Source organism: Prinia subflava, chromosome 5, assembly GCF_021018805.1.
Source record: "Prinia subflava isolate CZ2003 ecotype Zambia chromosome 5, Cam_Psub_1.2, whole genome shotgun sequence".
Lineage (NCBI taxonomy): Eukaryota > Metazoa > Chordata > Aves > Passeriformes > Cisticolidae > Prinia > Prinia subflava.
In genome coordinates this window covers 61845782-61867223 of record NC_086251.1, presented here as the reverse complement: position 1 = coordinate 61867223, position 21442 = coordinate 61845782, and the positions used below count along the sequence as shown (strand labels likewise).

Below are 21442 nucleotides of genomic sequence, written 5' to 3'. Positions count from 1 at the left end.
CAGGGCAGCGTTCTCCCTGGAACTGCCCTCCTGGAGCCTCTGCAGGAACACCCCGGCTCCTCCTGCCCCAAATTCCAGAGCCTTTGCCCAGCCCAGCGCTCGGACACGGAAGCAGCAGCAGGGAGGGACATTCCTGACCCAATGCCAGCAATTTACTTCCACGTTTATCTGCAATTTGTATCAGAGTCCAGCTGCACCCCCGGGAATGCAGGCCCTGGGTGCTGGAGGTCAGTCCTGCCCATGGGTCCGTCTGTCCCAGCCCCCAGCATGGAGTCACTTCTTCTTCATGTTCTGGAGGTGAGGCGCAGACACTTTCACCTTCCCGGGAATATTTCTGGACAAATCGGTGTCCTAAAAACACGGAAGAGGAGAAAGTGACCACAGCAGGAACACTGGGATGATGCCATCCCTTGGCCCTGGTGAGCACCTGGCTGGAGAGGGGCACAGGACACCTCCAGCCTCACCTGCCCCTGCTCAGGAATTCCCCTCCTGACCCAGAGGGGTTCCTGGAAGACGCTGCCTTTGTCAGAGCAGTGACAGTGCAGGAACAGCCCCAGTGCCCCCCTGAGGCTCAGTTCCCCACGGCCCCTCCCAGGGAAGCGGAGGTGTCCCAGGCCAGCCTGGACACCAGGCCTGGAGCACCTGGGACAGTGGAACAGGGCCCTGCCCGTGGACTGGGGTGGCTTTTTAGATCTTTTCCACCCCAAACCATTGCAGGACTCTCTGACCTCCCCCAGGAGTTCTGACAAACTCCACTGCTAAAATCCCGCTCAGTTTTGGCAGCGTTTCCTCCCACAATGGCACCTGTGGACCTTTGGCTGCTGCTGCTCTCAGACCCTGCAGACAAAGCCTCACCTTGACGCTGCGGAACAGATCCTTCTCTCGTGTACTGGCCTCTTTGGACTGCATAAAATTGTGCAAGGCAATCTTGGCAGCTGGAAAAACACAGGGAAAAGTGAAACAGCCTGGAAAGCCACGCTGGCTTCAGCAGGCAGAGCACAGGGGAGGGTCCAGGGTTCTCAGACCATACCTTTGCCCTTCTTCTGGGTGCCCGGAGTGAGCTTGACTTTATACCTGCAGAGGAAAGGTTTCTGTAAACAGAACAGCCTCAGCACAGCCCCTCCCAGGAAGGTGCTGCCACTCACTTGTAGTTGGCCATGGCCGTGTAGGGAGCACAGATGGGGACAGCGAAGAGCAGGACGTCCTCGGGATGGGGCTGCCCCGTCAGGGAGTCCAGCAGGGCCTGGCTCTCCTGGGGGACAGAGAGCTGCACTGGGCCCTGAGCTCAGCCCTCCCTGCAGTCCCGGGGCAGGGGGTGGGAACAGGCCCCTCCACCCCAAACCATCCCCTGGTTCCATGAGCACAGCCCTGGATGGAATTCCAGGATTTGTGCCTGACCCTGTTTCATCACTGAATCACATCCCTTGCTGGGACTTGGTTTTGGGTCCCCAGTGGAGTCATAGGGTCACCCAAAGCTTCAGACTCCGTTATCCTCCTCCATTAAGGAATTTAAAGGAATTCACTCATTCCCAGCCCTGGGCAACACCCACAGCCTGCAATTACACAGAAGTAATTACAGAAAAGTTTGAAGCAATTTTATATGCAAATAAACTTCCAAACTAAAGAGGAACCTGCACTGCTCACTGTGCCATCCTCCAGCCCAGAGGCAGCAGGGCAAAAACCAGGGGCAAACATCCAGGGAGCCAGCTCTGGGTTTATGGAGGAGGTGGAGGTGAGCAGGGCAGGCAGGAAAGGAGGTGAATTTTTAAACCTACAGTTAAGGTGGGTTCCAGCAGTCCTGCAGGGCCCCTCACGTCCCAGTCCCCGCAGGAACACAGCCCCACCCCGGCCCTCACAGAACTGAGCATTCATTTACCTCCAGTCCTGGCTGCTCCTGGTCCTGCTCCTCCTGCACACACAAACAGAGGACACATCAGGGCTGCAGAAACCACAGAGCTGCTGCTTCCTCCCCATCCCAGTTAAATTCTTTAATCAGCAGGCCCCGGAGAGCCCCATCCTTGCAAAGAGAACTGAACTCGTTTCACAACCAAGGTAAGAGCAGCGCTTTGCCGTGGGTGGGAGGGTGGGGTGCTTCTTTCCAACCTCTGATTTGCCTGGCACACGCCGAGCTGGGAGGGAGATGGAGCCCAGAGATACCAGAGAGAGCCCAACAGCAGCGCTGGGAGCTCGGTTAGTCTGGCTGAGGGGGAGGTGTTGGATGAACGGGAGCCTCGGGACTGCTCCGAGCCCCAGTTCTGACTGTGCTGGCAACAGGACGAGCACAGGGATTGCTGCAGGGCTTTGGGCTGCTCTGGGAATCCAGTGGGCTCCCTGAGCCCTGGCAACAGCCATGGAGCTCTCCACAGTGCTCAAAATCCATGGAGAGCTGCTCAGCCTCCGGGTGGGAGAGCTACACAGAGCCAGGAGAGCCCCAGCAAGGGACAGACACATGGACAGGAGAGGGGAGAGCTGCTCACCTTCCCCTCCTGTTGCTCACCTTCTCCTCCTGCAGCTCGTCCAGGGCCGGGTCCTGTGCCTCGTGCAGGATCCCTGCTGGGAGGGTCTCCTTGCCCCCTCCGGCTGCACGACGCACGGGTTTGGTTTTCGGCTGCTGCTTCTTTGCTGCCTCTTCTTTTGTCTTCCCCTTCTTCCCTTTCTTCCCTTTGTCCTCCCTGTTGGAGCCTGCAGACTGTGGTGACACCGGGGGTCAGGGCTGGTGACCGGAGCCACCAGAGCCTGGGGAAGGCACAACCCCCTCACCCCCAGCAGCTTCATGATGAGCTCCCGGTCCTCCTCGTCCTGGTCCCTGTACTTCTCCTTCATCTTCTTCATTTTACTCTGCAGGAGGAAACACCAACAGCTTCAGAAATGACAACTTTCAGCAGTTCTGCAACCATAGATGCTGACTCCACACATTCTTCCCTTCCCAGTATCCCAAACTCTTCCACAGCAGCTCACCAGTAAGCAAGGCACTGGTTCCAGTGAGTTCTGTGCTAACCCCTACCCCTGAAACCACCCAAAGCACCACCACCAGCCCAAAACCAGCAGGCAGCCATGGCTGCCTGGGAAATCTGGGATTTCTGTCCACATTTCCATGCCAACAGCTCAGGCCAGGTTCCCCTGGTCCCTGCCCACCTTCTGGCCCCGCTTGATGGGCTGAGGGGCCAGGGCAGCCTTGTGGCTGTTGGGAGCAGCAGGAGGCTGTGGCTCTGTTTCTGTCTCCTTCTGCTTCTCTTCAGGCAGCTCCGAGTTCTCAGAGTTGTTCTGCTGCTTCTTTTTCTTCATTTCTCTAAGGAGAACAATCACAACATCCCCATTTGTTGTGGTGAGAGGCTGCTGCTCTCCTGGCAGCGTTCCCACCCTGCTTCCCTGCCACAGGGATCCAGAGGAACACTGGAGCAGCCCCTCCTCAAACACTTCCCCAGCCCAGGAGTAAAACTGTCCCCACTGCCCAAGGACAGGAGCAGCACCTGGGCCTGGAGATGCAGGATGGACAATGGGCATGGATCAGGGAGCACAGATGTGCCTGTGCCCAGGGCACGGGGAGGGAATGGGGAAGAGGCTTTTGCCCAGAGCAGCTGTGGCTGCCCCTGGATCCCTGAAAGCGCCCAAGGCCAGGCTGGACAGGGTTTGGAGCAGCCTGGGACAGTGGGAGGTGTCCCTGCCATGGCAGGAGTGGAATGGGATGGGATTTAAGGTCCTTCCAACCCAAACCATTCTGGGATTCCCTGGAACCCCCCAGCTCTCACCTCCTCTCCTTGGCAGAGAGGTGCCTCCGGCCCTGGGCCCTGCTGTCACTCTGAGGAGGGAAAAGCAGTTCAGGGCAGGTCCTGCCCAGCAGCTCCCACTGCTCTGGGCCACCCAGAGGAGCTGGGACCTACCAAGCTGGGCTCCTCCTCTTTGGGGATGATTTTCTGCAGAGATCTGTGGGGAGATGGAAAGGGGCTCATGAGCAGATGTGGGGCAGCTCACCAAGGACACACCAACCACAGCCCAAACTCGGGCACCTGGGTCGTGACTTTCAGCTTTCCAGAGCAGCAGTCCCAGCTCTGGTGACTGCAAAAGGCAGGAATGCTGGGATTCCCCTCAGAAACCAATCTCAGCTCTCTGCCAGCTCCTCTCACACACAGAGGCAACACACACAGCCTGGGCACTGAGGGAGCCCAGTGTGCAGCTTCCCGGGCACACAGCCCCATGAGCACCCACCCAGTCCCTGCTCCCTGCACCCTCCACGGGCTCCCACTGCCAGGACAGCAGGGAGAGCTCATCCACAGCCTCATGCCCTGCAGCTGCTCTGCCCAGCTGGGCAGCGCAGGCAGCTCAGGGCTCAGGTGGGAGCAGCCCTGAAAGGACAATGAGGCAGCATTCCCATGTGGCAACACATCCCAGCCTTGTCCTGGCAGTGTTTTAGGAGACCCACAGGTGCCCCCAGCTGCTGCTTCCCTCACCTCTGGGACTGGAGGTGTGACAGGTCGATTGTGGTGTCCGGGTAATTCACCTCTTCCTCCTTCCCTTCCCTCTTGGGCTCCGGATGCTCCTCCTCAGATTCTCCATCGTCCTCCTCCGAGTCAGCCTCTGCAGCAGGAGAGTTCCCTCCTGCCTGCCCCAGCTCAGCAACGCCCTCCTCCTCACGGGCACTCTCAGCTGTGGCTTCCACATCCTCTGGGGCTTCCACATCCTCTGGAGCTTCCTCACCCTCCGGAGCTTCCTCACCCTCCGGAGCTTCCTCAGCTTTTTCCTCCTCACTGCTGCTGTCTCCTCCATCTGGGGCACCCGGGGCAGGAAAACACAGAAACACCAAACTGATCCATCATCCCAGGATGGTTTGGGTTGGAAGGGACATTAAAGCCCATCCAGTGTCACCCCTGCCAAGCAGAGACACCTCCCACTGTCCCAGGCTGCTCCAAGCCCCTCCAGCCTGGCCTTGGGCACTGCCAGGGATCCAGGGGCAGCCAGAGCTGCTCTGGGCACCCTGTGCCAGGGCCTGCCCACCCTCCCAGCCAGGAATTCCATCCCAAATCGCACCCATCCCTGCCCATGGCAGTGTGAAACCATTCCCGTGTGCTGTCAGGGATCCAGCAGCCCCAGCCCTTCCCACTGTACCTAGCAGCTCCTCCTCCTCAGCCACCAGCTCACTGGCACTGCTGGAAACCGTGTCCAGGTCCTCGTCCTGGACCTTGACCTTCCTCTCCTCGCGGTGTCTCCAGACACAGCTCTCGTCCACCTGCAAACGAGCAGCCTCTGGGTCAGCCCTGCTGCTGCTCACAGGACACCTCACTCGGTTTTTTCTGCCCTTTTTAACGCTTTTGCCATCAAAAGGCAAGAAAATTAAACCAGACACAGCCAAGTGTGCCAAGCTCAGCAGTCAGGGTGACACACAGAGCTGCACTCCCACATTCCCTGAACGTTTCCCTGCTCCACACAGAGCTGGGATAACAGCCCTGGCAGAGGCAGGGAGGCCCAGAGCCTGTCTGAAATGCACACAGTGCACACTGGGCTCAGATGGAAACGAAAGCAGGGCCATTATCAGCAAGAAGCCTTTTATGGGATTTGTCCCAGTGGGAAAAGAAGTAATTGGGAATATAGTGATAAGCAAGATGCAGAAGAGAGGCCTCCTGCAGCTCAAAGCAAATTACAAAAGCCAGCAGGAGCTATATGGGAAAAGCTGTACCTTAAACAAGAAGCTGAAGCCCATCATCAGATAGGAGGGTGGAAGGAAATTTTTTTTCCCTGAAAAAGAAAGGCAGTGTCTCATGAGGAGGTCTAGCAGCCATGCTGCAGGATGTACTTCCAAAATTCATTTTTATTAGAGGCTTTAGGCTACCAAAAAATTACACTGGGACTTATTTTCTCCCTGGGATGGGAACAGGGGAGCTCAAAGGCAGCTGAGTTAATGAACTTCTGCCCAGGGCTCAGCTCAAAATGCTGCTGCAGCTGCCTGATGCTCAGACTGAGCCATTCCCAACAGATTTCTGGGAGAAGAGTGGGATCTGCTGCCACTGCAGGACAGCCCAGCACCTCTGGGAAAACATCCCATTCCCATTTCCCTGTGCCTCACCTCGGATCATGAAGCTCCCAGTGGTGAGATATTCTCCTGTGGGGGCAGTTTTAGACACCTAAAAGAAAACCATGATAAACTAAAACACCTCTGTGACAGGAGGCCAACATCAGGTGACAACAGCACCAAGAGAAACACTGGCTCAGTGCTGAGCTGAACTGGGAACAGCTCTGCAGGACTCTGTATCCAGGGGGCTCCTCCTCTCCTTTGCAGGGAATTTTCCTAAGGGATGTTTAACCCAACCCCCCCCACCAGCACCGTGCTTTAGGACTCCTGGGTGAGTTCCTCAGGCAATAACCCCACGGTGAGCTGAGCAGGGAACAAACCCACCACGACTGTGGTGCAATGGCCACACTCCCACAGGGGTTTGATCCGCACCCCGCAGCCCCTGTGTGTCACCCCTCAGCCCCTGTGTGTGTCACCCCTCAGGCCCTGTGTGTGTCACCCCCCAGGCCCTGTGTGTGTCACCCCCCAGGCCCTGTGTGTGTCACCCCTCAGGCCCTGTGTGTGTCACCCCCCAGGCCCTGTGTGTGTCACCCCCCAGCCCCTGTGTGTGTCACCCCTCAGGCCCTGTGTGTGTCACCCCCCAGCCCCTGTGTGTGTCACCCCCCAGCCCCTGTGTGTGTCACCCCCCAGCCCCTGTGTGTGTCACCCCTCAGCCCCTGTGTGTGTCACCCCCCAGGCCCTGTGTGTGTCACCCCTCAGCCCCTATGTGTGTCACCCCCCAGGCCCTGTGTGTGTCACCCCCCAGCCCATGTGTGTGTCACCCCTCAGCCCCTGTGTGTGTCACCCCCCAGGCCCTGTGTGTGTCACCCCCCAGCCCCTGTGTGTGTCACCCCTCAGCCCCTGTGTGTGTCACCCCTCAGGCCCTGTGTGTGTCACCCCCCAGGCCCTGTGTGTGTCACCCCCCAGCCCCTGTGTGTGTCACCCCTCAGGCCCTGTGTGTGTCACCCCCCAGGCCCTGTGTGTGTCACCCCCCAGCTCCCTGGGGCTCTGTGCCTGCCAGGCTCCTGCCTGCAGTGCTCACCTGGCTGTGGGAGACCCACCAGGCACTGGTGACCACGCGGGCGTCCCAGGCAGCGCTGTAGCACAGGGCCATGGTCCCGGCCTCCGTCAGCGTCCGCGGCGGGATGGGCTCCCCTGGAACAGCCAGCACCATCAAACCCTGCCCCAGCCCAGCCTGGGGCTGCCAGGAAGGACTGACTGCCACTCCTGACTCGACTCCCAGCCCCAGGGAAGGCACTGCCAGCCCCTGTGCCCAGCCCCACGGGTACCTGAGGGGTTCTTGATGACGCAGCTGGTGGCTCCGTGCAGATCCGCGTGCACGTAGATGTCCCCTGGGAAAGGGAGACTCCAGTCACACCCACACAGCCCCGGGGCCAGGGAAGTCTCTGGCCTCAGATGGGAATGCCTGATGTGGCTGCAAGGGGCGGCGTGGGGACACAGAAGCCTCCAGCCTGTCCTTGTCCCAGGGAGAATCAGCTCCTCTGCTCCTGAGGGGAGCCCATCCAAGCTGCTCCCACCCCACGGCACCAGAGGAACTCCCACCACCAAAACTCCCTTTGATCCAAGGCCCAGCTCAAGGACAAGGCAGAGAGACCTTCCCCTGTCACTGCTGGACCTTCACAGCACTGGGGAAGAGGAGGAAACCCACAGGTGCCCTGCAGGGACCCACCTGGTTTGAGGTAGCGCTTCACGATCAGCTCATTCTGCTGCTGGTCCCTGCCAGCAATGACCAGGTAATTCTCAGAGCTGATGAACCACAGGAACTTCTCAAACCTGCCAAATTCCAGCAGATCCACGGTGTGAGAAACACCTGGAACTAACAGCAGGTTCCACAGGTGGCTTTTGATACCAAACTCAGAATATTCCAACTCAGCATCTACAGCTGATGACACAAAATATTTTTACTTCCATCCACAGCCCTGGGACACAAAAACAAGGCATGGGACAACTACAGCATCACTGGCAGTGAGATCTGGAGGTGGAACAAGAAGCACCATCCCCACAGTCCTCTCATTTATTTCTATTTTAATAATTCAGTCATTAGGGTGATTAAAAGCTTTGGGGTTTTGTTTCATTTGTTTGTTTTTTTAAAGCACAGAGGCCCAGACTGGTGTGGGTTGGAAGGGACCTCAAGGATCATCCAGTCCCACTGGATCACACCTTCCACTATCCCAGGCTGCTCCAAGCTCTATCCAGCCTGGCCTTGGACACTTGCAGGGATGTGGCAGCCACAGCTGCTGTCCCTGGGAACCCTTCTGGGATTCTCTGGCTTTGGGAAGCCCCTTTAAGGCGACTCCATCCCAAGTGCAGTGCTCAGAAATCCTGCAAAGCTCCGCTCCCAAGGCAGGGCAGCTCCCTCCAGACACAGGGTGTGGGAGAAGGGCCATGAGCTGTACTTGCCAATAGACCTTCCTGGCCTTCTGGATGGTGGTGACTGTCTGGACCTCCCTCAGGGTTTGCTTTGTCTTCTTCTCAGCGGATTTGAAAGCCTGTGTGGACAGAAAGCAGGGTCACCACGCAGCAGGAATCCCAAAATTCCCACTGGACACTGGGAAAGTTGGTAGGGAACGGCTCTGGACTGTCACAGAGCAGGCTCCACCCAGTCCTGACCTCAAAACCCCACCCTGGAGAGCTGAAATGATCAGCTCTTGGATTTCCACTGATTTTCCACTCTAAGCCCTGGTCTGTCAGTGTCTCCACCTGTTCTGAGTATTCCCAAGGCTGCTGATGGAAAAGGAGGATCCATCAGGGATCTGCAGGCCTCCACTGAGCTCAAAATGTCACAAATAAACCAACCCTGGCTGACTGTTTTTCCCTTTCATGTTTTGTTATGTCTGCTCAGATCAGGATTTCCCACTGAGCAGTGGCAGGGATTTTCCTTCCAAATATCTTCTAAAATCCAAGGAAAAAACCAAATACCTTTTCTGCAGCTTCCACTGTCTTCTGAGTTTTCTTGGCTGCGTGTCTTTTGTGATCGTAGTACCTGTGACACACGAGTGTTTGTCCCTTTTTAAACCATTAAAACTCCCAGCAGATCCACTCCTGCTCCCACTCATCCCAGGCCTCTGCATTTTGTTCCATGGGCAGAACTGGACTCAAAATCCAGCCAGTGTGAGAGCCCCCGTGGGTCTGGACAGGGGAATTCCCACCCCAGAGCTCAGGACAAGCTGCCATTTCCATTTTTAACTCTGATTTTTAACAAGATATCCCAAACCCTTCCTCCTGCAATATTATCACCAGCAGCTGCACACCCAGAGAGATCTCTCCTGCAAAAACACACATTTACTGAAAAATCTTACTTTTTGGCATTGGCATAGGCAGACAAATTGAGATCAACATCAACCAATGAGGGTTTGTTTTTCTGAGGTTTCTTCAGCTGTTTGGTTTTACTCTTTTTCTTTTTTCCCTTCGATTCTTCTGTTTCTTCCTTCTCTACATCAGCATCGTCCTCCTCCTCTTCCTCTTCAGATAACACATATGGGTTCCTAAAAACACACGACACCATAAGATTAGGATAAGAGAACTGGTTAATTTTTAATCCTTGGTGCAATGTGCTCTTAACTCTCTGAGAAGTTTGGGAATGGCCCAAGGAGCCTCTAAACCCTTTTCACTGTGCAGACACAGGAAACCCTGGAATGCTTCATGTGCCAACCTTTCTTTGTCTTGGGGTCAGCCAAATTTGGGGGGAAAAAAAGAAAACAAAAGCAGAAGATTAAGAGCTCAATTTTTCCAGTCTAAGAAAACTGACTGAAAACAAGTTTATTCTATAAACTGACACTTCTGAAAACGAGGTAACTAAAAATTCATGGGTTAACTTTGCCACGTCCCAGCTTTTACACCAAAACTTCTGGGTGTAAAAAAGATATTTTGGATTTATATTTTTCTTTTTAATCTCTACGCCCCTGATGCAGTGTGGGGCAAGGTTTCCCAGCCCACACTCACCTCAGCAGCATGGTGATGTGGTTCAAGTCCCTGATGCAGTTTAGGATGGGGTTTCCCAGCCCACACTCACCTCAGCAGCATGGTGATGTGGTTGGTGTGCAGTTTTAGCTCTCCAAGCCCCCGATGCAGTTTAGGATGGGGTTTCCCTGCCCACACTCACCTCAGCAGCATGGTGATGTTTGTTTTAAGCCCCCAATGCAGTTTAGGATGGGGTTCTCCAGCCCACACTCACCTCAGCAGCATGGTGATGTGGTTGGTGTGCAGTTTTAGCTCTCCAAGCCCCTGATGCAGTGTGAGATGAGGTTTCCCAGCCCACACTCACCTCAGCAGCATGGTGATGTTTGTTTTAAGGCTCCAATGCAGTTTAGGATGGGGTTCTCCAGCCCACACTCACCTCAGCAGCATGGTGATGTTTGTTTTAAGCCCCCAATGCAGTTTAGGGTGAGGTTTCCCAGCCCACACTCACCTCAGCAGCATGGTAATGTGGTTGGTGTGCAGTTTTAGCTCTCCAAGCCCCTGATGCAGTTTAGGATGGGGTTTCCCAGCCCACACTCACCTCAGCAGCATGGTGATGTTTGTTTTAAGCCCCTGATGCAGTTTAGGATGGGGTTTCCCAGCCCACACTCACCTCAGCAGCATGGTGATGTTTGTTTTAAGCCCCCGATGCAGTTTAGGGTGAGGTTTCCCAGCCCACACTCACCTCAGCAGCATGGTGATGTTTGTTTTAAGTCCCTGATGCAGTTTAGGATGGGGTTTCCCAGCCCACACTCACCTCAGCAGCATGGTGATGTTTGTTTTAAGCCCCCAATGCAGTTTAGGATGGGGTTTCCCAGCCCACACTCACCTCAGCAGCATGGTGATGTTTGTTTTAAGCCCCTGATGCAGTTTAGGATGGGGTTCTCCAGCCCACACTCACCTCAGCAGCATGGTGATGTTTGTTTTAAGCCCCCAATGCAGTTTAGGATGGGGTTTCCCAGCCCACACTCACCTCAGCAGCATGGTGATGTGGTTGGTGTGCAGTTTCAGCTCCCTGATGGCCGTGGCCACGGGGTCGCCCTGTGCCTGCGCCTCCTTGACGATGGCGCCGATCTCGCTCCAGTCGATCTGGTTGGCCAGGGCGCTGCGCACCACCTGGATGGCCCTGTCCACCACGGCCAGGTTCATCTCGATCAGCTCCCCCTTCAGCTGGTCGGCTGCCTTAGGGGAAGGAGGAGCTTGGAGCCACGGGGCTGCACTCACAGTGCTCAGCAGCAGCTCTTTAGAGAGTGGGAGGAGCTGTGGAGAGCTCCAAGAATGGACGGAAGGGGGGCACAGGAGAACACCCAGCTCCAGTGCTGCCAGTCCCAGGCCAGGCTGGGGCTGCCTGGGGTGGTGGGAGGTGTCCCTGCCCATGGATGGAATTGATTTCCCTCTCAACCAAACCATCCCATGGTGGTGTTGCCATTTTCTTATGCATTATGCATTTTTTTTTAATTAAAACCCAAAATCTGTCTTACCTGAGCCTGCTGGAGAGCCTCCAGTCTGTGCTCGTGGTCCTTACGGACATTTTCCAGTTTCTTCAAGGCTTGCTTTTCCTTTGAAATACAAAAAAGAAGTATGAACTCAAATGGCATCAGGTAATCACTGCAAGAAGCAAGCGAAGCCTCTGGAGACCTGGGAGCCCTCCCAGGTGCCCAGGCTGGACCAGGACACACCTGCTGCAAGGCCTTCAGGTCAATCTTCTGCCCCTCCAGCTTGGAGTAGAACTCATCCGTGGCCTGCAGGAGAGAATGAGGCTGGAGAATCCCCGGATTCTGGCCTGGAGAATTCTGGAGAGCCTGAGCCAGAGCAGGCAGGGGTGGGGCCCTGCAGAGAAGGGGCTGCAAAGCACTGAAGGAGCTGACAGAGGCTGGAACAACCTCCAGGAGCTCCCTCCAGTTCCCTTCCCATGGGATGAGTCCTGCAGGACACTCTGGGCTGTGTCTCACTGCAAACACAGAGGGCAAACAGTGGCCAAGCACTGGCTCACCCTTCTTTGCCAAGAAATGATGGAAAAGCAGCTGCTTTGGTTCAGATTAAATGGCTGCACAGGCAGATCTGTCTGCCCTGAATCCCTGCTGTTCACTGGGTCAGCTAAAAAAGCACAAAGACCCAGAATGCCTAAGAACTGCTCCTGTGTTCCAGCTTAAACTGCTCCTGTGTCCCAGCTGTGCTTAAAGCACGACATGAGGAAGGTCTGGGGCTGTTTCCATCATCAGAGGGACTTTGGACAAGGGCTGGAGGGACAGGACACAGGGAATGGCTCCCACTGCCAGAGGGCAGGGATGGGTGGGAGATTGGGACTTGGGAATTCGTGGCTGGGAGGGTGGACAGGCCCTGGAATGGAATTCCCAGAGCAGCTGTGGCTGCCCCTGGATCCCTGGCAGTGCCCAAGGCCAGACTGGAGGGGCTTGGAGCAGCCTGGGACAGTGGGAGGTGTCCCTGCCACAGCAGGGATGGCACTGGGTGGGATTTAAGGTCCCTTCCAGCCCAAGCCGTGCTGGGACTCTGTGATCAGTGAAGGAGGTGACAGAAATTCAGGCAGAAAGCAGGGCAGGAGCGTGGAGTGGGAATTCTGGAGATCAAGGTGAGGAACAAGAGGCAATGAGTGACTCCAGATGTTAATGAGTGACTCCAGATGTTAATGAGTGACTCCAGATGTTAATGAGCCCAGCACCAGAAAGGACAGTGCCCAAGGAAACACCAAATCAGAGGCCTGAGGCTTTCAGAGCAGTAACAGGCAGAGTGTCAATGTGATGCCTGTCACACTGTTAACTCCAGAGACAGCTCAGATCCCACTCTCCACAACAAACCCTTTGGGATCCTCTGACTGCAAACCTCCACCACAGGTCCCACACTCCAGGACCTGAGCTCTGGAATTCCTGTCTGAGCTGCCTTTTCTCACCAAACATTCATCCACAAAATGAATCCTCCCTTCCAGGATCTCTGCCCTCACCAACAACCCCTGCACTGTGTCTGAATTGTTCTCTGTAGCAGCAGCCAACTCAAGCACTTGTGTACAGCATCAGCAGAAGCACTGTACCTTATTGAATGAGTCAAATTCCAAGTAGGGGCATTTTGAATGTTGAGAAAACAAGAAAGGATGAAATTCCTCATATCTGTAAAATACACATTTGATATTATCACCTGAAAACTAATTTCTGTTATGCAGGCTAGTAGCAAGAAAGGGAAGAAATACTTCAGATATTTACGTGTAGATATCTTCTGCTGGTTTATCTGGTTCCAGACTTGGCTTTTTCTCCCTCTTCTGGATAACATAACCCTGAAAGAATACAAAAACATTCCTTGTCTGTGGAAAGGTTTAGGTATCATCAATAAATAATTCCAGCAGAGAACTCTGTGCCTCACCCACTGGCTTGCCTTGACTCCAATTTCTTCTGGAAAAAGAAGTGAACTTCTTCCAGCCCTCAGGACTATCCCATAAATGCAGAGTTTATGTGCAGAATTTATTACAGAGCCCATTAAAACCCCAGTGCAAACCTCCCAGGATTTACAAAATCTGCCTGTGCATTATTTAATTGCTGCCCAGCCCACGGAAAGAAGCAATTTTTATTCCACATGAACACCTGACAGCCAGGAATAACCTCCACAGCTGGGAACAGCAGGAATTGCAGATCCTGAGGAATTCCTGCCTGAACTCTGCAATCCCAAATAATCGGGAACCCACCTCAGACCCACCTTTCCACTGAAGTTGTCAGTGAGGGCCATGTATTCCTCTGCTTTCTCCAGAGCTGAAAGAACCTTCTCAAGGTTTTCTGAAGAGAAAACAGCAGAAATATTTCACCCCTGGTGCTTCACTCCAGCAATCATTGCTCGTTTTAAACAGGAGTCTAAGCTTACATCTGGGAAATTTTTAATATAAAAATCTATTTAGATGCTTTTAGCACATATTTATTCAAGTTTCAAGAGGAAAAAAAGACTCCACAAATAACAGCACTTTATGAAACCAAAGCTGCAGAGGCAAAGCATAAGCCAGAAGCTGTGAGGAGTTATTTTTACAGCACCATCATGCAGTAGGAAGGAAAAACTCCTCTGGATTCATGGCAAATATAAAGCACACGAGGAAAATAAGACTGCAGGAAAAGATTTTCTGATTTTACTACCCAAATCTTCCATTTCCCAATAAATGTAAAGCCGCTACTTTACCAAATCCCCAACGTTTGCCACAAATAAAAACTTGGATGTTAATTCTCCTTGTCAAACACCCTTTGCACCACTAAGACTCACTCATGGGTGAGGTGGTGTCTCACCATAAAACCATTTAGACAACAGGAACAATCCGATTTTTTAATCTCCAATTTCTGCATAGATCAAGAGTTTTAATATAAACGAGGCTGGTCCCCAAGCTAAAACCATTAAAAATAAAACCACATGGTCAGAACCACAGGTTTACTCATCTCTTTGGGGAAAAAAACACTACACAAACGTAACAATGCCCACATTTGTGGCCCAGGCTTTAAAATATTGCACCTTTATTTTCCAGATGTTGATCTATTTTGACAGCTCCAGAAAATCCAGCTTCTATAAGGCAGTGCTCAATCAGAGTGGCCCCATAAGCTGTGAAAAAAAAGAAATTGTGAAGGATCATCTGTAGAAAATATTCACAATTTGGACTAAAAACAAAAAGTCTGGACACAAGAGTGCCAAAAATGAAGGAAGGGGCAGGAGGGATGGGTGAGTAAGGAGGAGAGGGTGAGAAACAGCCAGAATTCCCACAAAGGGAAAAATGGTGGGGATTTCAGAGGGGAGCAGCTGTGCCTGGTAATTGGATCAGCAGCAGCACGTGAGGCCAAGGCTTCCCACATGACAGGATCAGAAACACCAAATTCCAGCATGGATCCAGCAGAACTGGATCACTGGGGGACAGTAATTAGCAATTACACAGTACTGTTGTTATTAGGGAGCAATAACAATTATTTGGGAGACCAGGGCAGAGAAAGAGAAAGAAAAGGGGGTGAAAAGGAGAATCAAGAGATGGGGAAGGAATGCTTAGGTGTGATTTGAGCTCTTCAGGAAATCTCTGCTTGAGCAGCGTTGCCAGGTCAGGAGGAACCCCAGATTTGTTCTGATCAGCTCACACAGGACAAGTTTGGTTCTGTGCTCAGGAAAAGCTGACTGTACTCTTACAGCTCCTATTGGCACCAGGCTGGTGCAAAGTGCCCAAAGCCAGAGGCACTGCCAGGTCTATCCCTGCTGCACCTCTGTGCAGATACCTGGAATCAGTAAATCCCTGTTTTCCAAGCAGCCTGGCCTAGGGGAAGGTGTCCCTGCCCAAGGCAGGGGGTGGAATGAGATGGGCTTTGAGGTTCCCTCCAATCCAAACCCTTCCAGGATTCTGTGACAAGTTATTCCAATTTTCCAGCACGACATAACCCACACTGAGTGACCTCATTTCACCTTTACCAAAGCCCAGCTACTCACGAAGGAGGGGGTTCAGAACCCTCTTCAGCTGCTCCCCTTTGGGTGCATTTGATATGATTTCAGTTAACCTGCAGGAGAGAATGGAGAGTTGCAATTTCCAAAGAGTAAGGTGTTTTAAAACAACATTGCATTGCTTAGAAGCTACAAAACATTTCCAGCCTTAAAAAATGAAACTAAAAATGCCCTGTAGTACTTCAGGAACTACCCAAAGCTTTTCACTGCTCCGACTAATTTGGGGTTATGCCAATAAATACACAATTTATGAGCTCTGAAATGGAAATTACCTGTCCAAGCTTGGCAGAGGCACAGGAGCTCTTGCACTGTCCACCATAAATACAACATTTATTGTTGGAACCCTGGGCACTGAGGAGTTTAGACTTTCTGTGCTGACAGGCACTCAAGCAAACACTGCATTGACCTGAGGCCGTGGAGAAGGCTCCCAAAATTGAGTGACAGCACTGGGACTGTGGGTGTGGAGTTTGGATAGCAGTGTGTGATATCACAGGGTGCAAAACTGAGAGTTTAAGGGTTTAGAATATAGTAATATAAATAAAGAAAGATGGAGGATTTAGGGTAGAGGTCAGTCCTTCTTTTTCACCTTTTCTCCATGGGTCTGGGTAGTATTTTGTAATTGGGTAGAAAAATCCACATCGCGGGGCACGGGTGGTTGGTCATTGGGTTAAAAGTAAAAATAGTTTAGGTGTCATTTCTCAACTGGACAGTTTGTGCTTAAAAGACCTTGTGAAAAGATAGACACAGCCATTTTTCACTTTGTTACCCAGAACTCACAGCTTGTGAGACTGTAACATAGATAAGAATTAACATCTGAGCCCGAACATGAACACTGAGTTGCTCCAGCGTTAATCCCGGCTCTAACAACAGAAAGGAAGATAAAACCCCCCCAATTTATGAGCCCTGAAACTGCCATCACCTGTCCAAGGTGGGCAGAGGCGCAGGAGCCCTGGCGCTCTCCACCGGGTACCGCTCGCGCACGGCAAACCGCACGTCGTCGGCGCCGTCGGTGCGGAAGCGCAGGATGTTGAGGATCAGGTACTCGTGGTCGGTGAGGACGACGTTCCCCTGCGGGCACAGGGAGCTCAGGGGGCTGGCCGGGCGTGCCCACCCCGGGCCCCGCTGGCCCTGCAGCTCACCCTGTCGTAGAGCTCCACGATGAGGTGGTAGGCGGCGTGCTCGCTGCCGAACTGCAGGTCCACGATGCGGTCCATGCCCAGCTGCCGCGCGCTCACCAGGCGCCGCGTCCGCAGGTGCTTCCGGCACTGCGGGGTGGATCCGGCCTGAGCCCAGGGCTCCAGCACGGAGCTCCAGCGCCCCGCTGGCACCTGCAGCTCCCCTGCTCTGCTCAGGCTGTCCCAACCCAGGCCTGGAGCTCACTGCCTGCCGCAGGCCCCAGAAATGTCAACAGCAGTGAATTCATCAGGGAGGGAGTGTAAGTCCTTACTGCAAGTAAGTCCCTTACTTGGAGTAAGTCCCTTCATTACCTGGAGGTGTAATTGGGCAATTAACCTCTGATATACAAACAGACCAAACCTGTGTCTGTCTGAAACACTCATGACTGCTGTCCATCCCGGGTGCAGAGACTCCTGCACTGCCCAGGTGCACCCCTGGAAGGCCTTTCAGTAAATACCCACTCTTATCCTTTAACTCTGCTCCAGGCAGCCTGTCCAAGGGGAAAGTGTCAGGGAAACATCTAGAAACATCTGGGAATGGCGTGGCTGTGGAGCCCTCCTGTGGCACCAACCACTTCCTATTGAACTCAAACGGCACAAAAGCAAAAATGCTGGTGCTCACCTAAGCAACACCTTCATTTTTATAACTATGGAAATGACTGAGCCCAGTTCTTCACATCCAGACATTTTTTCCGTGTTGTTTATTTGGCTCAAGGGAGCAGCTGGTTCAAACTCCAGGAGCTGCTTTTGTACAGAGCACTGGGATGATCCCTGCATCCACCTCAGCCACAGAGAGCCACCCCAGAGAATCTCTGCTGAGTCATTTCTGGCTGCACCCAGAGGATGGACGCACCCATGGGAGCCATCCCAGGCTGTATCCCTGTGGATGCAGCTGCAGGAGCCCAGCCTAAGGGCCTGGAGCAAGGCCTGAACCCCAGAGCTCAGCAGACTGAACAGAGGACTCTGTACCACAGCGTGCTGCACCCAGCAACTGAAAATTCAGACAGTCCAACTGGAATGACAAGGATTTTGCTGGAGCAACATTCCAGAAGGTCTGGGAGGTCCAGAAGACATCCAGAACATCAGCAGTAGCTTTATAAATGTAAATATTCACTGTTCCAGGCACTGAACAACAGTGATGTGACCCCAAGCCCACATCTGTTCTTCCCTTGTCCTCATCCACCTGCTGGATCAGGACTCACTGGGATAATCCTTCCCTATTTTCCTGCCTCCGAGGGCAGAACACAAAGATTCCCTCTGGATACCCAGACACTGCCTGCAAAGCCAGGCCCTGGGGACTGACCTTCATGGCAAAGCTGGATGGCATCACGTTCTTGGGCCACTCAAACTCTGTCAGGTGCAGGCGGATCCCGGACTCCAGCAGCAGCGTGGCCTTGCAGTCCGGCCTGGGGGGAGACAACGGAGCTGCACCCCAAATCCACAGGGATCCCTCCCAAATTGGGACACTCTGGGATCCCACACGGCACAGGAGCAGCCACACCACCCCCACAGGTTTGCAGAGTGTTCTCTGCAGCGTTTCCCTCTCCATATCCTATTTCCTATTAACTTTTTGACTAAAAATCACTGCATTTTACCAAAAACCAGCAGAATTTCACTGAAAACAAGCCAGAAATTAATGCACACAATTTAAAAAATCTAGTTTTCACACAGAATTTGGAAAGATTTTTTAAATAAAGCTATTTGAAGCTCTTACTTTTGCAGGCGAATGAGATAGGTCTTGTTGTCCACATCATAAACGTTGTGCACCCTCATTCCCAACAAGCTGCCAAGAGGAAAACAAGGAATGCTCTGGAGAATCCAGAACTCAACTGGCTGGAAAAATCCCAGTGGCAATTAAAGCACACAGAAGGGTGAGTTATGGTAAATTACCAAGTTATATAAATTAGCAAGTCATGATAAGTAACCAAGCTATATAAATTACTAAATTACAATAAATTACCAAGGAGTAACCAAAAGGGCAGCAAAGGAAGATTAATGGAATGAGCAGGAAGCAACAGCCATGGAGAGATGGAGAAATTGCTCTTAGGACACAGCAATTAAGAGAGGGAGAAAAATAGATGGAGAAATTTATATTAATGGATATAATGTAGAAAGCTGGCAGTGCTCCTCTCCGTGGCAGGGATGCAAACTGTACTGGTTATACTGGAGCTCCTCTGCCAGCACAGGGCACCAGTGATCCCAGTATGGGCACTGAACTGGTCTGGGGTGTCAGCCACTGCCTGCAGAGTGGGGCGGGACATGCAGAGTGCCCCGGACACCGGGAATGTGCCAGAGCTCCACAGGAATGTGAGGAGCTTCCCAGCTGGGAAACTGGGAATGTTCCCCTGGAGAGGAGAAGGCTCCAGGGAGAGCTCAGAGCCCCTGGCAGGGCCTGGAGGGGCTCCAGGAGAGCTGGAGAGGGACTGGGAACAAGGGCTGGAGGGACAGGACACAGGGAATGGCTTCCACTGCCAGAGGGCAGGGATAGGTGGCAGATTGGGAAGGAATTCCTGGCTGAGAGGGTGGGGAGGAAGTGGAATGGAATTCCCAGAGAAGCTGTGGCTGCCCCTGCAAGTATCCAGTGCCTCGCTGGACGGGGCTCGGAGCAGCCTGGGACAGCGGGAGGTGTCCCTGCCACGGCAGGGATGGAAAGGGGTGGCAAAGGGGCTGAGGGGGTCCTGCAGAGCCCAGGCAGGGCAGCGCTGAGGGGCAGAGCGGGGCCGGGCAGAGCTGAGAGCGGGACACGATGGAGGAGCAGAGCCCCCACAGGCCTGAGACTACGGCGGGGCGGGGAAGCCGGGCCAGGACCACGGCGGGGACAGAACCAGAACCACGGCCAGGACCAGGAGCAGCGGCACGACCACGACTCGGGGCAGGACCAGGACCCAGGACAAGACCAGGACCCGGGACAGGACCAGGACCCACCGGGCCGGGCCCCGCTCCCCGGGGCCGCACGGGCGGGGAGTGCCGGTACCTCTGCCGTAGCTCGGCGAGCACGGCGCGGATGTCGACGGTGCTGAAGCGGGACTTCATGGCGCCGGCGCCGCCCGCCGAGACCCACAGGGATCCCGGCTCCGGCCCCTCACGGCTCCCGGCCCCTCACGGCTCCCGCGCCTGCGCCCAGGGGCGCTACGGGTCGCGCCCGGCGCCAATCCCCGGCGCTCCGCGGCCGCGCACGGCCCGAACCGGGCGGGGCGGTGCCGCATGAGACCGACAGGAGGCGCTGTGAGCGCGGGGCGCTGAGGGGCGGGCGGGAGCGGGGCCCGCGGTGACAGAAAAGGGCCGGGGGGTGACAGAAAAAGGGTCCAGGGGTGACAAAAAAGGGTCGGTGTATGACCAAAGGGCCCCGGGAGAGGGTGGAAAAAGGGGGACAAAAAGGAGCACGAGAGGGTCCCGTGTATGACCCAAGGACGCCGCGGGTGTGAGGGGCAGGAAAGGAGTCCCACGTCTCTGTGCTGGGCAGGGGAAAGGAGCCCACGCGTGTCCGGGTCGGGCAGCACAGCGATCCCGCGGCACCCCTTTGATCAGTGTTTGTCTACATTTCTTATTGGAGGGCAGATTAGTGTTTGAGTTTGGGTTGTGGGTGTGAATGTATTCACGGGGCGGTGCGTGTGTTTTGTGTGTGTTGTGTCAGTAGGAGGCGATGTTTGCGTGTGTTTTGTGGGTGCTGTGTCAGTAGGAGGCGGTGTGTGCGTGCGTGCGGGTTGTTGTGAAAAGGTGTATTCCGGGGGTGTTGTTGTTGTGTTTGGGGTTGTTTTAGTCAAAAGGGGAGCCCGCGTGTCTCTGTGCTGCCCAGGCTACGCTGGCGTGGCTATTCACAGGCGCGATCCCGCTACTGACCGCCACGGGAGCTTTGACCTGCTCCGTCTCCGACCTGGGCCGGTTCACCCCTCCTTAGGCGACCTGGAAACCCCCGGCTCCCCCGGGGCCCCCATATCGGTGCCGGCCTTAGCTTGGACGTCCGCTCGGCACAGCGCACGGCAGCCCAGAACTCCTGGGCTCAAGCGATCCGTCGGGCTCAGCCTCCCCGGCAGCTGGGACTACAGGCGTGCGCCACCGCGCCCGGCGCTCGCTGTCCCCTCCGCCGGCGCTGTGCTTCGTGCGGAGCCGCCCCGCGCCCTCCTCCCGCTCCTCCTCCTGCTGCTGCCTCTGCTGTTCCTACTCCTCCTCCTGTTTGTCCTGCCTCTCCTCCTTCTCCTCCTCTCCCACCTTCTTCTCCGCCTTCTCTTCCTCGTCTTGCTTCTTCTTGTCCTCCTCTTTCTCCTTCTTATTCTCCTTCTCCATTTCCTTCTCCTCCTCGTCTTCTTCCTTCTCCTTCTTCTCCTTTCCTCCCTTTATCCTTTTCCCCCTTCCCATTCCTCCTTTCTCCTCCCCCTTTCTCCTTTCACATTCCCTTTTCTCTTCCTCCTTTTCTTTCCCCATTCCTAATTCCCATTCCCCTTCTTCCCCTTCTCTTTTTTCTTATCACTTCCCATTCTCCTTCCTCTCCTTCCTCCATCCCCTTCCTCTTCCTTCTTTTCTTTCCCCATTCCCATTCCTCCTCTTCTCCCTTCTCCTTTTTCTTATCCCTTCCCATTCACCTTCCTCTCCCTCCTCCATCCCCTTTCTCCTTTCCCTGTCCCCTTTGCCACTTTCACCTTCTTCCCCGTTTTCCCCTTACCCCTTCCCATCCTCACCCCCTCTCCTTCCCTGTTCTCTTTCCCTGTTCTCCTTCTCCTTTCCCTTCTCCCTCCCTTCCTATTTCCCCTTTCCCTCCATCCCTGTCTCACTCCCAGCACACACTTCAGTT

General features: G+C 54.3%; 1 protein-coding gene across 1 annotated transcript; it reads right to left on the bottom strand.

The window, feature by feature from the left end:
* Window positions 1-130: 130 nt before the first annotated feature.
* NEMF (nuclear export mediator factor) lies at window positions 131-19792 on the bottom strand. Its single transcript, XM_063399738.1, has 33 exons — window positions 19628-19792; window positions 18368-18436; window positions 17957-18059; window positions 16618-16743; window positions 16398-16546; window positions 15467-15534; window positions 14516-14602; window positions 13724-13800; window positions 13237-13307; window positions 13068-13143; window positions 11701-11763; window positions 11503-11580; window positions 10995-11203; window positions 9364-9549; window positions 8984-9047; window positions 8465-8553; window positions 7734-7837; window positions 7333-7395; window positions 7086-7198; window positions 6059-6116; window positions 5672-5730; window positions 5104-5224; window positions 4449-4764; window positions 3882-3924; window positions 3750-3799; window positions 3136-3289; window positions 2761-2838; window positions 2498-2689; window positions 1877-1909; window positions 1146-1252; window positions 1031-1074; window positions 856-935; window positions 131-351 (listed from the first exon to the last, which is right to left on the bottom strand). Exons 1-33 carry the CDS (start codon window positions 19684-19686, stop codon window positions 274-276), a joined length of 3267 nt encoding a protein of 1088 aa, XP_063255808.1. The 5' UTR covers window positions 19687-19792; the 3' UTR covers window positions 131-273.
* Between the last annotated feature and the right edge of the window lie 1650 nt (window positions 19793-21442).

What these genes read in the sequence shown, in the direction of transcription:
- NEMF (XM_063399738.1), bottom strand. Translation starts at nt 19,686, where the DNA reads ATGAAGTCCCGCTTCAGCACCGTCGACATCCGCGCCGTGCTCGCCGAG. An exon ending in CTGACAACTTCAGTGGAAAG is followed by an intron (nt 13,308 to 13,723) that starts GTGGGTCTGAGG and finishes GTATTCTTTCAG; the next exon opens with GGTTATGTTATCCAGAAGAG. An exon ending in GCCTATGCCAATGCCAAAAA is followed by an intron (nt 9,048 to 9,363) that starts GTAAGATTTTTC and finishes CGTGTGTCACAG; the next exon opens with GTACTACGATCACAAAAGAC.